A 12,132-nucleotide genomic window follows, 5' to 3' on the forward strand; every position below is an offset into this window, starting at 1 on the left:
AGGAAGGGAAAAACACTCAGGGTGGTGGATTCTCAACTGGGAAATAGAAAATGTTGGGTGTGTGGCAGCACAGTTTCAGGAATTTATGCCATCAGTGTTAGGATCCTATTTGGTCAGAGGTCAGATGTCTGTTGATGAAACTTTGTTTTGCAATTTTCTGTTTGCTGGTCATTCCTACATTTGAGACCCATATTTTGTATTTCAGGCTTTTGTCTGATCTCAGAACTGGCAGCTGACCTTATCTTAGTTTGTGTCAAAAAACTGTCTCCTTTCAGGAGTAAAAAGATTTTGAGTTTGAGATTATTTTATTGTCTTTGAGGTTAGTGGATTGACTGCTGTTTCAGTTGCAGTTACTCTAGGCTTGGTTTATAACCAGTTTAATATATAGGATGAAAATATTAATTCTAGAAATGGCAGTGCCATGACAGACAGATGCATCTTTTTGATTAAGTTGGGAAGAAATCCTTTAAAATTATTTGCAAAAGCTGGCGTGTATGCTCAGCCTGTGAAGAAGTTTGGGGTCTCAGCACTTGACCCAGAAAGTTTTGTTTATATAAAGCCATGTATCTCAGCAGGAACTTGCTGATTTCTTGGCTTTCCTGGTAGGAAGGTGTTACCAACACAACTGTTTTCTTTCTCTCCCTCTTTTTTTTCCTCTCCCTTGAATACTGAAATATGATCATCTGATACAGAAGTTCATAAATGTGGTAAATTGGGTTAGAATATTAGTTTAATGAGCATCAGTATGTTTTCTTCCTGAGGAACTTTTTTTTAAAGTGCAGCTTTATTGTTGGAAAAAAGTGAGTATATTATCTTGATTTTTTTTAGAAAAAGCTTTATATTTTAAAATTACTTTTTATCTAGCTTAGAGTGTTCTATTTCCAAGTTTCAAAGGACAAATATATTTTTTAGCAAAAATGTATTTGGTTCTCTTAAATGATCTGTTTTATCTCAGCACTTTCTAGAATTTATAGTTCTTGGATTTCTGTTTGAACAAAGGAAAATATAAACCTCTCTTTTAAATGGAATATAATTTGGCTTGATTTATCCTGGCTTTTGCTTCAATAAAGAAAAAAAAAATGATATAAGCTCCACAACAGATGAGATTTGTATCTTTGGTCTTGCATATTTATTTTCTCCACATGGAGGAACAAACAGAAGGTTGAATACCACCCTGAATCCTAGAACACAGTTTGACTGACAGATGTGTTGCAGCTGCTGGAGCATCTTTTGATGGGAGGATAACCTCATTGTGTGAGGTTTTACATATATTTTGGTATATTTGTGATGTTTGATACTGAAAAATACATATATACTTTTCAGTACCAAGTGCAACAGCATTAATGTAACCACTTGCTACAGTGTACAGACATTGCAAAAATGAATTGTATACTTGATGTCTACTGGACACAAGCATAATTGACAACATGATTTTTTTTATGAACTTATTGTTTACTGAGCACTTCTTGCTGCTTTTTCATAACTTGGGCTCATGTCCAATTAATCTATCTGGATTAATTTTCTTCATGATAGTCAGTGTTTGTGCATGGGGAAGACTGCAGGTCAGTGTTGAAGTGTGGGTAGAGAGAAAATTTAAAGCATGCCTTGCAATGTGTCTCTTATGTACCTGAGCTGCCATAGTCTGGAGCAGATCGTGACACTTGCTTGGTTGGGAAAGATCCCTACACTAACATGGATCCTCTGTTCTGCTTTTAGTTCTGTGTGCACATTGCTGAATGCAGATAGTTTTAAGGATATAAACTCAAGGTGGCTGCTTGGGTTAGTCATTTGTCAGTGCTCCTCTGATTCCCAGGCTCCTGCTGCCTCATGGCTCCTGCTGGCACAGAGGACCGCTGTGCAGATTTCTTCTGGTATCCTGCACCTTTGCAAGTTCAGTAGTTTTCATTAATCCCTCTTAACATAGATTAAAATATATGATTTGGGTTTTTTTGCAGCCTGCTTGATTTCTGCCGCGACCTGAGTGGGTGCTGGTGCTCCAGAACGTGGTGCTCTGGTACAGGGCTCTGTCCATCAACAAGCTGTGAAGAGTAAGTAATCTGCTCTGTATCTGGGGATCCTCTAGGGTGGGGGCACTCTTTCTGCACCTTTCATATCCCACATCACGAACACTGAATTTTCAGCACAGAGACTGGAGGTACCTGTATTTCTGTGCAGTATTTGCTTTGTTTACCATGAACAGGGGTGGTCCAGTTCTTCTGGTACTCCAGCAAGAGTTCTTGGTTTATCTGTTTTTGCAGATTAGCTCTACTGCAACTTGCTCTGCCACTTCATGGTGAGAAAAAAAGCTGTGTTCAGCAGAGGTGTTTCACAGTAGTGCTGTTCCTCTGTGGTGTCAGTAATGCTATCTGTTAATGCAGACACCTCTGCTGGATATCAGTGTTCTGTGCAGCACAGAAGTGCAGTCTCCTGTGGTGTATCTAGATGGTTCTCTGTGAGTGTTGGAGTGGGTGAGGGAACTTTGTGACTCCAGCTGAGGGAGGCTGTGTATGTGGAGAGATTATCTGGTGGTGTGCTCCCCAGCAGCATCTGATGCCATGGCTTTCCCTTCTTTCTCACATGAATTTATCAGGCTGGAGATGTATTTCCCAATACCTGGAAAGCCAACAGGGTTTCTCATCTTCTGAAATACAGTGTGTGAGAAGTCTGGAATTGTCTGCCCATAAAGCAAGTGCTGTTAGCTGGAAGACTTGGGCTAAGAATGTCTCTTTGTCTCTGCTATACAAGTAGTTGTACTGGCAGAGCCCTGTGGAGAGGCTGCACTGTTTGCTGATAGAGGCAGGGAGATTTTCCATCAGTATTGCCTTTCCACATTTCTGAACTGCAGCAGCACTCTTCTGGCCTTTTGCAGGTGTGATCTTTACAAGGGTGTTACTTAGTACAGTCCTAATGGATGGAGGTGACCTGGCAGAGCTTTCAGCTGTTTGCCAGCCACTGGGCAAATCTTACATGTGCCTTAAGTTCTTGCTTTACTTTGTGGGATGCACAGCTGCTAACTCTTATCCTCTATGTTCCCTCTTTAGGTGGTTAGTTAATACACAGAGAGAAGATAACTGCTAGTACCTAGACATTGATTTAGAAAATGGTTTTTCATAGTGCATGTTACTTTTCCCAGAGGATTTTCTTACTTCTCACGCAGAAGAATTTCAGAGGTCTTTGTGATTTTGGGTTTTTTTGTTTGTTTGTTTTGCTTTTCTGCCCCAACATAAAGCTACACTGCAGTGACATATTTCTTATTAAATTAGTCTTTGTGCAAAGAGAATGATGGGACTCCAGCCAGCAAGGGCTAGTGTCATGCTTGTATGTAGTTATGTGAGATGGAAATGTTTTAGCCAGTCTAGTAAAGATCTCTTTTAAAGACTTCTGGAAGAGTTCAGGGTTAGTCTTGGTCTTCATGGTTTTCATGTATGTTAGTTGAGCAGACTCAGCAGTGTGTAATACACAGGAAGCTGGGCTAAAGATGCAACTCGTCTTCCCAGGTTGTTGTTCTTAAGTCTCCATACCTACTGGACAGAGCCTCAACTCTTCCATGGGAATGGAGCAGTATTCTTCTAAAACACAGAGTTGCCATGCAAGTTATTAATCAGCTGTCATTAAACGGCTGTCACAAAGTTCCTGTTACGTTATTGTCACTTAAAATCCCAGAACCATAGAATGATTTTGGTAAAAAATCATTCTATGAAAAAATACCTGCTTGTTTGTGGAAGATGTTATTCACAAAATCAGGCTAATTTTCTGGTGCTTGGTTTGGTTAATAATAATAATAGGTTGAGAAGGAAACCCTGGGGGAACTTCAGCATTTGCAAGCCAGCATTGCCTGTGCTTCTGCTCCCAGTGCTGCCACCATTCATTGTTGCTTTTGCCACTGGTAACAGAAGATGTAGTACTGGGTAGTGTAGGACATGATTCATTCTTTTGCACTACCTTAGTATATGATATTTTCAAAAATAAATACATTCCTTGCTATATTGATAGCAGTTGCCGTTGCAAACAAAGGAGACAGTTCTTGCCTTGTGTGCAGGAAGAGGGTGTTGTGGAGAGGAGAGATCTAAAAAGAAACAATTGAATCATAGCTGGTTGATTGTCTTGAGGTGGCATTTCATTGTCCCCATACTCGTCCTATTCATCAAAAAATGGAAAAAGATGCCATGAGTTAGAAATTACCAGTTTTTTAGAAAGTATTAAATAAATTGCTTTTTAAGTGGAATTGTACAATATTTAATGTGATTATTCATGGGTGAGTAAGAACTAGGAAGCATGAGCAACAGCATGAATTTATTCTGCTTATTTTGACAGGTGTTTAAATATTTAATTATTAATTATTTTTTGCCTTAAGAATAAGTTCTCCCATCAAGAAAGGCAGAACTTCTATGTGATAACTGCAGATTATGAACCATATGTTGACATGTGAAGCAGTTAATAAATTTTTCTTTTTGGATGCTGAGAATCCTTTTCCCTGCATTGTCCCCGGGTAAACATGGCACATTGCATCCCAGCTGAGAAAAAGTTCACACTGTTTTTTGGCAGTTGTCAGTACAATATGGATTGTGAAGGAGGAGGGCACCCAGGAATATGCCTACATTATTCTAAATCATTGTCATCATTAGCTTTGCAGAAAGTATCAAAGAGCCCTAACGAGAGTCTGTCTCACTACTCATCTTCTTTATGCGAGAGATTTGGGTGACTGACAGTATGAAAACTGGAGTCAGATGCGGGGTGGGTTCTGTCTCTGTCATTTAACATCCAAAAAGGCTGTCCATATCTACATGCTACACATGGGTTTCAAATACTTTTTCGCTTCAGTAAAGCTACAAATCCTGCATAATATGGTTTGTCTGTCTCTTGTCTTTTGAGGGCTTTCTAGTATCCATGGCAGTTAGAAACACCTTTGGCTTGAAATCCCAGTCTTCAAGCAGTAGATGGGTTCTGCTGTGCTCACTGCTTTCTTGAAAGGGTAGAACACAGGGAATTTAGATTAGATAGTTAAGATTCAAGTGGACAAAAGGGATAAACTGGGAATTTTTGTCTTCAGTAATAATACAAAGTCATTCTCTTACTTTCCAGTATTTAATGAAGGATACCAGCAAAATCAAGAACATGGTAGGTTTGGGATTTTTTTGTCTGGACAGCTGACAAGTTTTGACAAATACAAGGTTTAGCAAATGCATCAGTTTGGAGAGAGAAGTTGTAGCTCTTCAAACTAATTAATTGAGAGTTGGCAAATGCAGAAATTACAGCATTTTTCTGGAGAATCTGGTTCTGCTTTTTCTCAGCTTCCAATTTTTGCATCCGTTCTTGGATGGGTGGCAGCAGTGCTGTGTTCATTCCTACAGGATACAAGGAAGATGAAGGTGGAGAGTAGTGGTGAAATGCTAAAACAGAAAACCTAGCTGTGCTTGGAAAGCTTCCCACAGAAAGCAGAAGCACAGTGGCATCTCTAACTGCAGAAGAAATAATACCTTCTCATTTAGAAATACTGTTTCTACCAGACAGTCAGCTTTGAAAAATACTTTCCATGGATCTTGTTGTAAATGAAGTTCAGAATATATGTCTGAAGTATTGCCCTCTTGGTTCAGGCTTTACAGGGAGATCTGTGTTTCCCAGTGACAATTGCTTTGATCATGTAATGCCTTTGCATTCCCACATCTCCTTGGCTTGCCAGGATTCCTTCTGGCACACAGCCCAACCTGCTGCAGCCTCAGAGGCTCAGAGCACTGCAGGTCTTCTTTTTTAATGTGCAACATTACTTCTAGCTTAACAAATCCTTACCAATGACCAAGTGAAATTGAGATTGTTGACTGATACCAGTTCAGATAGCTGCAGTGAGTGAATGAGGTTAACTGTATTTTTAAGGAACTTGCAAGTGCTATAGACAATGCTTTTCTTTGTGTTAATATGTATATGCACTTATGTAGTTATGCACAGACTGTCCTGATGTTTTCTGTTACTGTTTGGTGAACAAAATCTGCATTAAGATAATATAGAATGAATGTAAAAAGCATGAGTGCTTTACTGAGAAAGTATGTATCATCTGTGCAGGAGACTATCATCAGGGGACCATGAATGTTCTAAATTCAGCTTGCTTTATGTGATCTAGCTGCAGAAGTACTGAAAGGCTAAATTTCAGAAAAACCTGCTTTTGATGAGTTAGGCTCTGTATCCTTAAACAGTAGGAAATTTGTTCAGGTGATTAACAGTGATGATACCCTCCAGAAGAGAGTGGGAAATAATAGCATCCATCCCCACATGGTGTATGGAAACCTCAGCTAGAGCAGGTGGGTGGCACAGTACCTGGAAAGGATGACCAAGAAAAAGAAAAGCCCTCATGAAGTACTTCTCAGTTATGGAGAAGAGGGAAAGCATCCAAATAAAAAACCGGCAAGGGGAAAAATTAAAAGCACAAAGGCAGCCAGGAAGTATACAGGACAGAGAAACACAGGCAAGAATGTCTGCATGTAACAAGAATTTGAGTACTGAGAATTCATTGGAAGGAGAAATGATGGAGTTGCCAGACTTTTTGGGACAGGACTTTCCAGATATGTGAGCATGTCAGGTCCAAAGCTATAGAAGATGTGGCAGGGCTGGAGTGCAGGCAGGACATCCTCTTGTCTGTGGGATTATGCTTGGCTTTCCTGTTCCCGGAAAACTTTAATCCTGTGCCAGCAAACGGAGATGATGGGGGTGTGAGTTGTTTGGAAAGCAGGGTGGCTCTCTGCCTCTCAGCAAAGGCAGGTGGAGGGGACAGCAAAACCTCCTTGATGGGAGTGCTGCCAGACAAAACTGGAAGGATGGATGAGGTCTTTTAGGTAACAGAAGACTTGGGAAAAAAACCTTCATGAAATATCTTGAAAAACTGAAAACTGTTTTTGAAAAACTGTTGGTAGTTATTAGATGAAGCTAATGGTTAGGAATTGTTGATGATCTCCAGGAAGGTCAAACATGCAGTGATACAAGAGATGTGGCTAGTAGACAACACTGTGCTTTCTCCAAGAGGCATTTTGACTTAAGAGATCCATGTGTGATAGCTATTCCTAGTACAGAAAATGAAAGTAGGTGTCTCCAGAAGTCAGCAGCACAACTTCCTGATCACCTGGCTGGCACTTGGCTGCCTTGTTAGAATTGTGTTTTGCTACTGTTGTCCAACGGGCGATGCTGCCAGTCACTACTTTGAATGCAGGCAAAGTGAAAAACAATAAATTTGCATTATATATGGAAATATGTACACAAAATTTATGTGTATATTCAATTGTGATTTCTTAAAATGAGCCATCCACCAGTCTTACAGGCTAATTTATTTTTTTTTCCGCCTAGATTAGCCTCTTTCAGTGTCTGAACCCTTTGTTGTAAAGGATCTGTTTTGTGTAAGGACCTGTGGCCTGTATGTGCTTTCAAAACAATGCACAGCATTCCTCTTACCCATTCCTTAGCAGACCTATTTCCTGGTATTCAGAGCAAGACTTGGAAGGTAGGATTATGTTGTGTGTCAGAATATCACACAGGCTGCTGGAGTGTGATTTCTTGAGTAGCTGTCCCCTGAGAAACATCATGCAGTAACCTTTTCTTTCCCCGTGCTGTGTGCAGCTGTTTCTTGCAGTTGTTGAGTGATGTAGTCAGTCACACTTGGATGACTTCTGTAGCTAATTTGCAGTCATCTTCTCTTTTCATATCCCTTTTCTTGGGTATGTGAGGGTAGATTGTATGAGATTATAGCAGCCAATATGAATGTACCTATATTTATGTTTGGACACAAATGTATTTATAGCAAATGTTGCTTGGAGAGAACCAGGGAAGGTCAAGGAGTTAGCTGACCTCATAAGCAGCAGCGTGCATGAAAAAATAAATTTGGGTGAAACACAACATAGCTTTAATGGCCATCAATAGCATGGAGGCTGGACTATGAATTGTTTGTTCTGAAACAAAAGGGAATCAGTTCAAGCAAACTGGATTCTATGGGCCAGTTGAATTGACAGAACTGATTTGACTCACTCATAGGAACAAAACAAAAAACTCACTCATAGTCACAAAGACTACGAGAATTTAGTTTGTCTTTTGGGTTTTTTTCATAGTATCAAAACATGAATACGAGTAAAATTAAACTTTTGTTTAATGTATGTAGCAGTCATATGTAGCAGTCATAAAACCTGAGAAATGTGGAAGAGTTGCAAGAAAAGCTCTGTAAAAAAATGGCTGAGAAAGATGAGTCTCAGCTGAAAGTCATGGCATCTTTCCAGGATGATGTATATCCTCATTATGTGTGATGATGAGTAGCTGGTAGCTCTGTGGCCACAGCTCCTAAAAGGGACTTGGCCTCAGGTGCCTTCAGGTGCTCCCTGGGTAGTAGGTATGTAGTGCTAGTGCTCAGGTTTTGTTTCCATGGTTCTCTGTACCTGCTGCAGCATGGCAATGGCCACCTGAAAGGAATCAAGGAAGATTATCAGGAAGGGACAAAAAAAAAAAAAAAAAAATCTTCAGGCAGAGCTATATCAAATTTCTTGAAGAGAAACCATAAGGCTGTATGTCCATTTGTGTATATATAGTTATAAATTTAACTATAAAGATAGAAAAATCACTATAAAACATTTTTAAAGCAATTTTGCAGTGTAATAATAAGCAAAAAAACACTGGAAGCTGTTGAGAAACACATTTATTACAGAACAAATGTGAGCCAACAGGTTAAAAACTAATAATATGAAGACTTGATCTGACTTATCAGGTTCATTCAGGTTTAACTCAGATTTATGTGGAGTTGTGTAAATTGTGTACAGTTAAAAACAAAACCAAATCCAAACCTGTACATACATGATACATGAATTTTCCAAAAGCTACATTTGAGAACTCCTTCCTTTTTGTTTATCAGTCTCATGGTTTTATGTGGAACATAAGGGCTGTTTTTCAGATGCTTTAGCTCTGGGATTTGGGTACCAACAAGGTTGGTCACATTTCTGTAAGAGTTCCCTGAGCTTGCTGAAGAGCAGAAATCCCCCAGAGGTTCCCCTTTTTTGGGTGGATGTGTTTAAAGGAAGGGGAGGTTGTTTTGGCTAATCTAGTCACAATTCAAAGATGATTCTTAAGGAAAATAACCAAACCTAAACTAAACAAAACCAACCAACAACAGCCCAGAAAAACCCCAAAATCACACCCAAGCAGCATCTTAATTTGTCTTGATCTGGGTGTGTCTTTGCTGGTACATATAACCCAATATCACTGTTATTTTACGGAGCAGTTTAACTTCACTTACTGTGTGACACTTGCTTCTTCATTGACTTTTGATAGTTGGCTTTAATCCACCTTATAAATCTTTGAAGTTCACATTTTATGCAGTATCTGATGAAACCTTTGCTATAATGAGAATCTATCTTTATGTTGTCTTTTCCACTGAGATTTATGGAGTTTTAAAGTGTGGTATTTAAAAATGGTCATAGCTTTGGGTCCTGACCTCTACAAAGAATGGTTTGCTTCCAGAGTGGGCACACTACCTTAGGTGAACCATATTTAGTTCAGCTGTTTGAGAGCATGACTGTAAGGTTTGGGAGTCTTATTTTTATTTGTTGGGATTTTTTCTTATGATAAGGTGCAGAAGGCCCCCTTTAATACTGTGGTGCTAGGTAGATAAGGAATAGCCTGTCTGAACTGTAGACATTTGATATAATTTAGTGAGATTTGGGAAAGTGTATACATTTTAGAAATACAACAATGCATTTATGAAAAATAACCTTGCAGCTCCATACATATTGATCAAACTCTTTCACAAGCTGTGGAAAAGAAATTGTAAATATTGTCTTCTGGTTGCAGTCTGTTTTCCACCTCAGTAATTTGTTTCTAATCCTTGAACAGCTAAACACTGTTCTGTTGTATTTTGTTGTGAATTATGAATTTGGTCCATTTGGGGTGAGGAGAGGCTTAATTTTTTTCAACTAATAAATATAGATTAGTTTTATTCCTATAGAACAGGAAAGGGGAAACAGCCATCTGCAGGTTTTTTCCTTGCACAACTTTACATTGTGTTGAGCTAGTAGGCCAACAAAAAACCCTTGTAAAGGTCTGTTTGACCCATGGCAAGGACCTGTCCCATATTGTCCTGCAAAAGAAATGCAGAGATTTTTGAATGAAAGTTAATTTTACTGCATACCACTCACTTTTCTTCTTAACAGCCACAACAATTCTTTTAGTGGTAAAAGACCTACTTTCTCACCGATTCACTGAACTTCCCCCATTGAGGGGAGCTGAACAGGACATGCTTTGTCAGCACTGATTTGGGAAACAATGGAGATCTTTACCTGTTGTTTGGACTGTCAGGTGTGCAGCCTTACAGGTGCCTATTGCAGAAGTAATCTACAAAGGCTGTGTAGCAATGTTATGCAATTGCATTTAAAGGAATTTTAAGCTCAGGCTGCCATGGTCCCATTCTTTCCACTTGCTGTCATTAGCTACCAATACTTGTGCAACCACACCATAAGCCATTTCAGGAGCTTAATCTGACTGAAAATATGTGTGTGGAGTTTTCAGCTGTGTTGACTCCCAGACTGGCTCACCAGAGAATTGCATGGATACCAGTATATATAAAAGGCTAATCTAATTCAGGAATAAGCTAGCATTGTGTTCAATAAGGGAACTGACATACTTGAAGATTTGGGGAGATCTCCCAGTTTCAGTGCTATTTTGTCTGTGTCCTGATATTTCTCTTTATTTCCTGGAGAGAGCAAGCTTGTGCTTGTAGCTGCAGCCTGAGGTATTAAAAATCCTTAATGAATAAGGAAAAACACTCCTCAGAATTTGCTGCTTTTCCTGGTGTTTACAGCAAGGGAGTAAATGAAATAAGAGGGAATGTATCTTAACAAATGATGTGGTTAATATTCAATATATAGTGATACACATCTGGGAATATGAAGACTATTCAGGTAAATGAAGAAAAAGGTGAAGCTGAAAAGCAACTGAAAGTTGTAATTTGGTACAAAATCCTACACCAAAGAAAAAAACAAGGGGCCTTGGTTTTAGATTAAAGCATTTTATACTAGTAATTTGACAGCTCCAGTAGCATTTCAGTTAAGACTTTGGATTTGTTATTGCAAACTGACTGTAAGATGTGCCAAGCAATTTTTTGTTTGCTTAGGGTTTTGATAGTGCAAGAAAATTGATACATGGGTGAATAGCCTGCATCCCTGTAAAGACACTGCTGGTTAGAACAGAACAAAGCTGTCAGTGTTATGTAGCATGGATTAGTTTTGCTTCTATAGGAAACAGTTCATAAATGATTGCTTGATGGTTGTTTCACAAAATTTAAGACAAGCATTGTTTTTAAATCTCGCCTACTGACTATCTCTATTAAAAGCCAATAGCAAGCTCTTTCTTGCGGTGTTTGTTGTTCTCTGTCATGGGCCAAAAGAAGCTACTGTATGACCTGAGATTTCTTTGTGTTTTACAATTTATGTGAGCTTATTAATGAAGGCCAACCACCAATAATAAATTTGTCCTGCATCTATAGCACAACAGTTCATCTCCTCTGACATCACGACTGAATAATTTATAGATGTAGTTATCCTGGAATTTGTAGGGGGTTATTAGCATTTTAATGAAAAAGATACAGCCATTGTATTAAATCTTCACCTTTTTTTTTCCCTTCTCCCTCAGTTAAGGGTTTGGATCTGTGCTTTGGGAGCAGCTGGCAGCGTGTGGTGATGTGCTGACTGGCACTATGGGCAGGCGGTACCCAGGGGCTCACTATCGGCCAAGCAGCTCATGTACGTATGCTATCTGTCTAATTTATTTGTTGCTTTATGACTTTTGAAGGCTGCTAAGCCTATAAATTTGGAAGTAGTATTTATAAAGAATGCTGACATGTTCTAATCGATGCCAGCCCTTCTGTGTGTGTACCCAAATGGTAAGTATATTGATTTATGTTTAAACTGCAAAGGTGCTTTCTAGAACTTAAAAAAGTGGCTTGCCATGTGACTTGACCAGATCTACTGCAGTGTGCTGTGGTTTGTGTTCAAGGTCTTCAACTTCATTTATTATAGAGTTCTAAGGTTAGCTGCTATTCCTCTTCCTGTCCATCTCAAGCTTTTCATACCAGAAACCTTCAAATAACGAGCTACTTGAGCTCAACCTAAAATGTCA

The 12,132-nt window shown here is 39.1% G+C and overlaps 1 protein-coding gene across 8 annotated transcripts in view; it reads left to right on the plus strand.

The window, feature by feature from the left end:
• The first annotated feature begins 2,032 nt into the window (after nt 1-2,032).
• The window catches only part of APBB2 (amyloid beta precursor protein binding family B member 2), a 110,601-nt gene continuing 100,501 nt past the window's right edge, over nt 2,033-12,132 (plus strand). For 5 of the 8 annotated variants that reach the window (XM_066317082.1, XM_066317086.1, XM_066317083.1 and 2 more), the window contains exon 1: nt 11,578-11,756. Coding sequence is in view for 4 of the 8 variants with exons in the window: in XM_066317080.1 (XP_066173177.1) it covers nt 11,711-11,756 (46 nt within the window). In the remaining 4 variants the exon portion in view is untranslated. Of the gene's footprint in view, nt 2,049-11,577; nt 11,757-12,132 lie in introns of those variants that run through there. The other 3 variants (XM_066317079.1, XM_066317084.1, XM_066317081.1) reach the window with 1 other exon arrangement.

The sequence above is a fragment of the Sylvia atricapilla genome, chromosome 4 (assembly GCF_009819655.1).
Source record: "Sylvia atricapilla isolate bSylAtr1 chromosome 4, bSylAtr1.pri, whole genome shotgun sequence".
NCBI lineage: Eukaryota > Metazoa > Chordata > Aves > Passeriformes > Sylviidae > Sylvia > Sylvia atricapilla.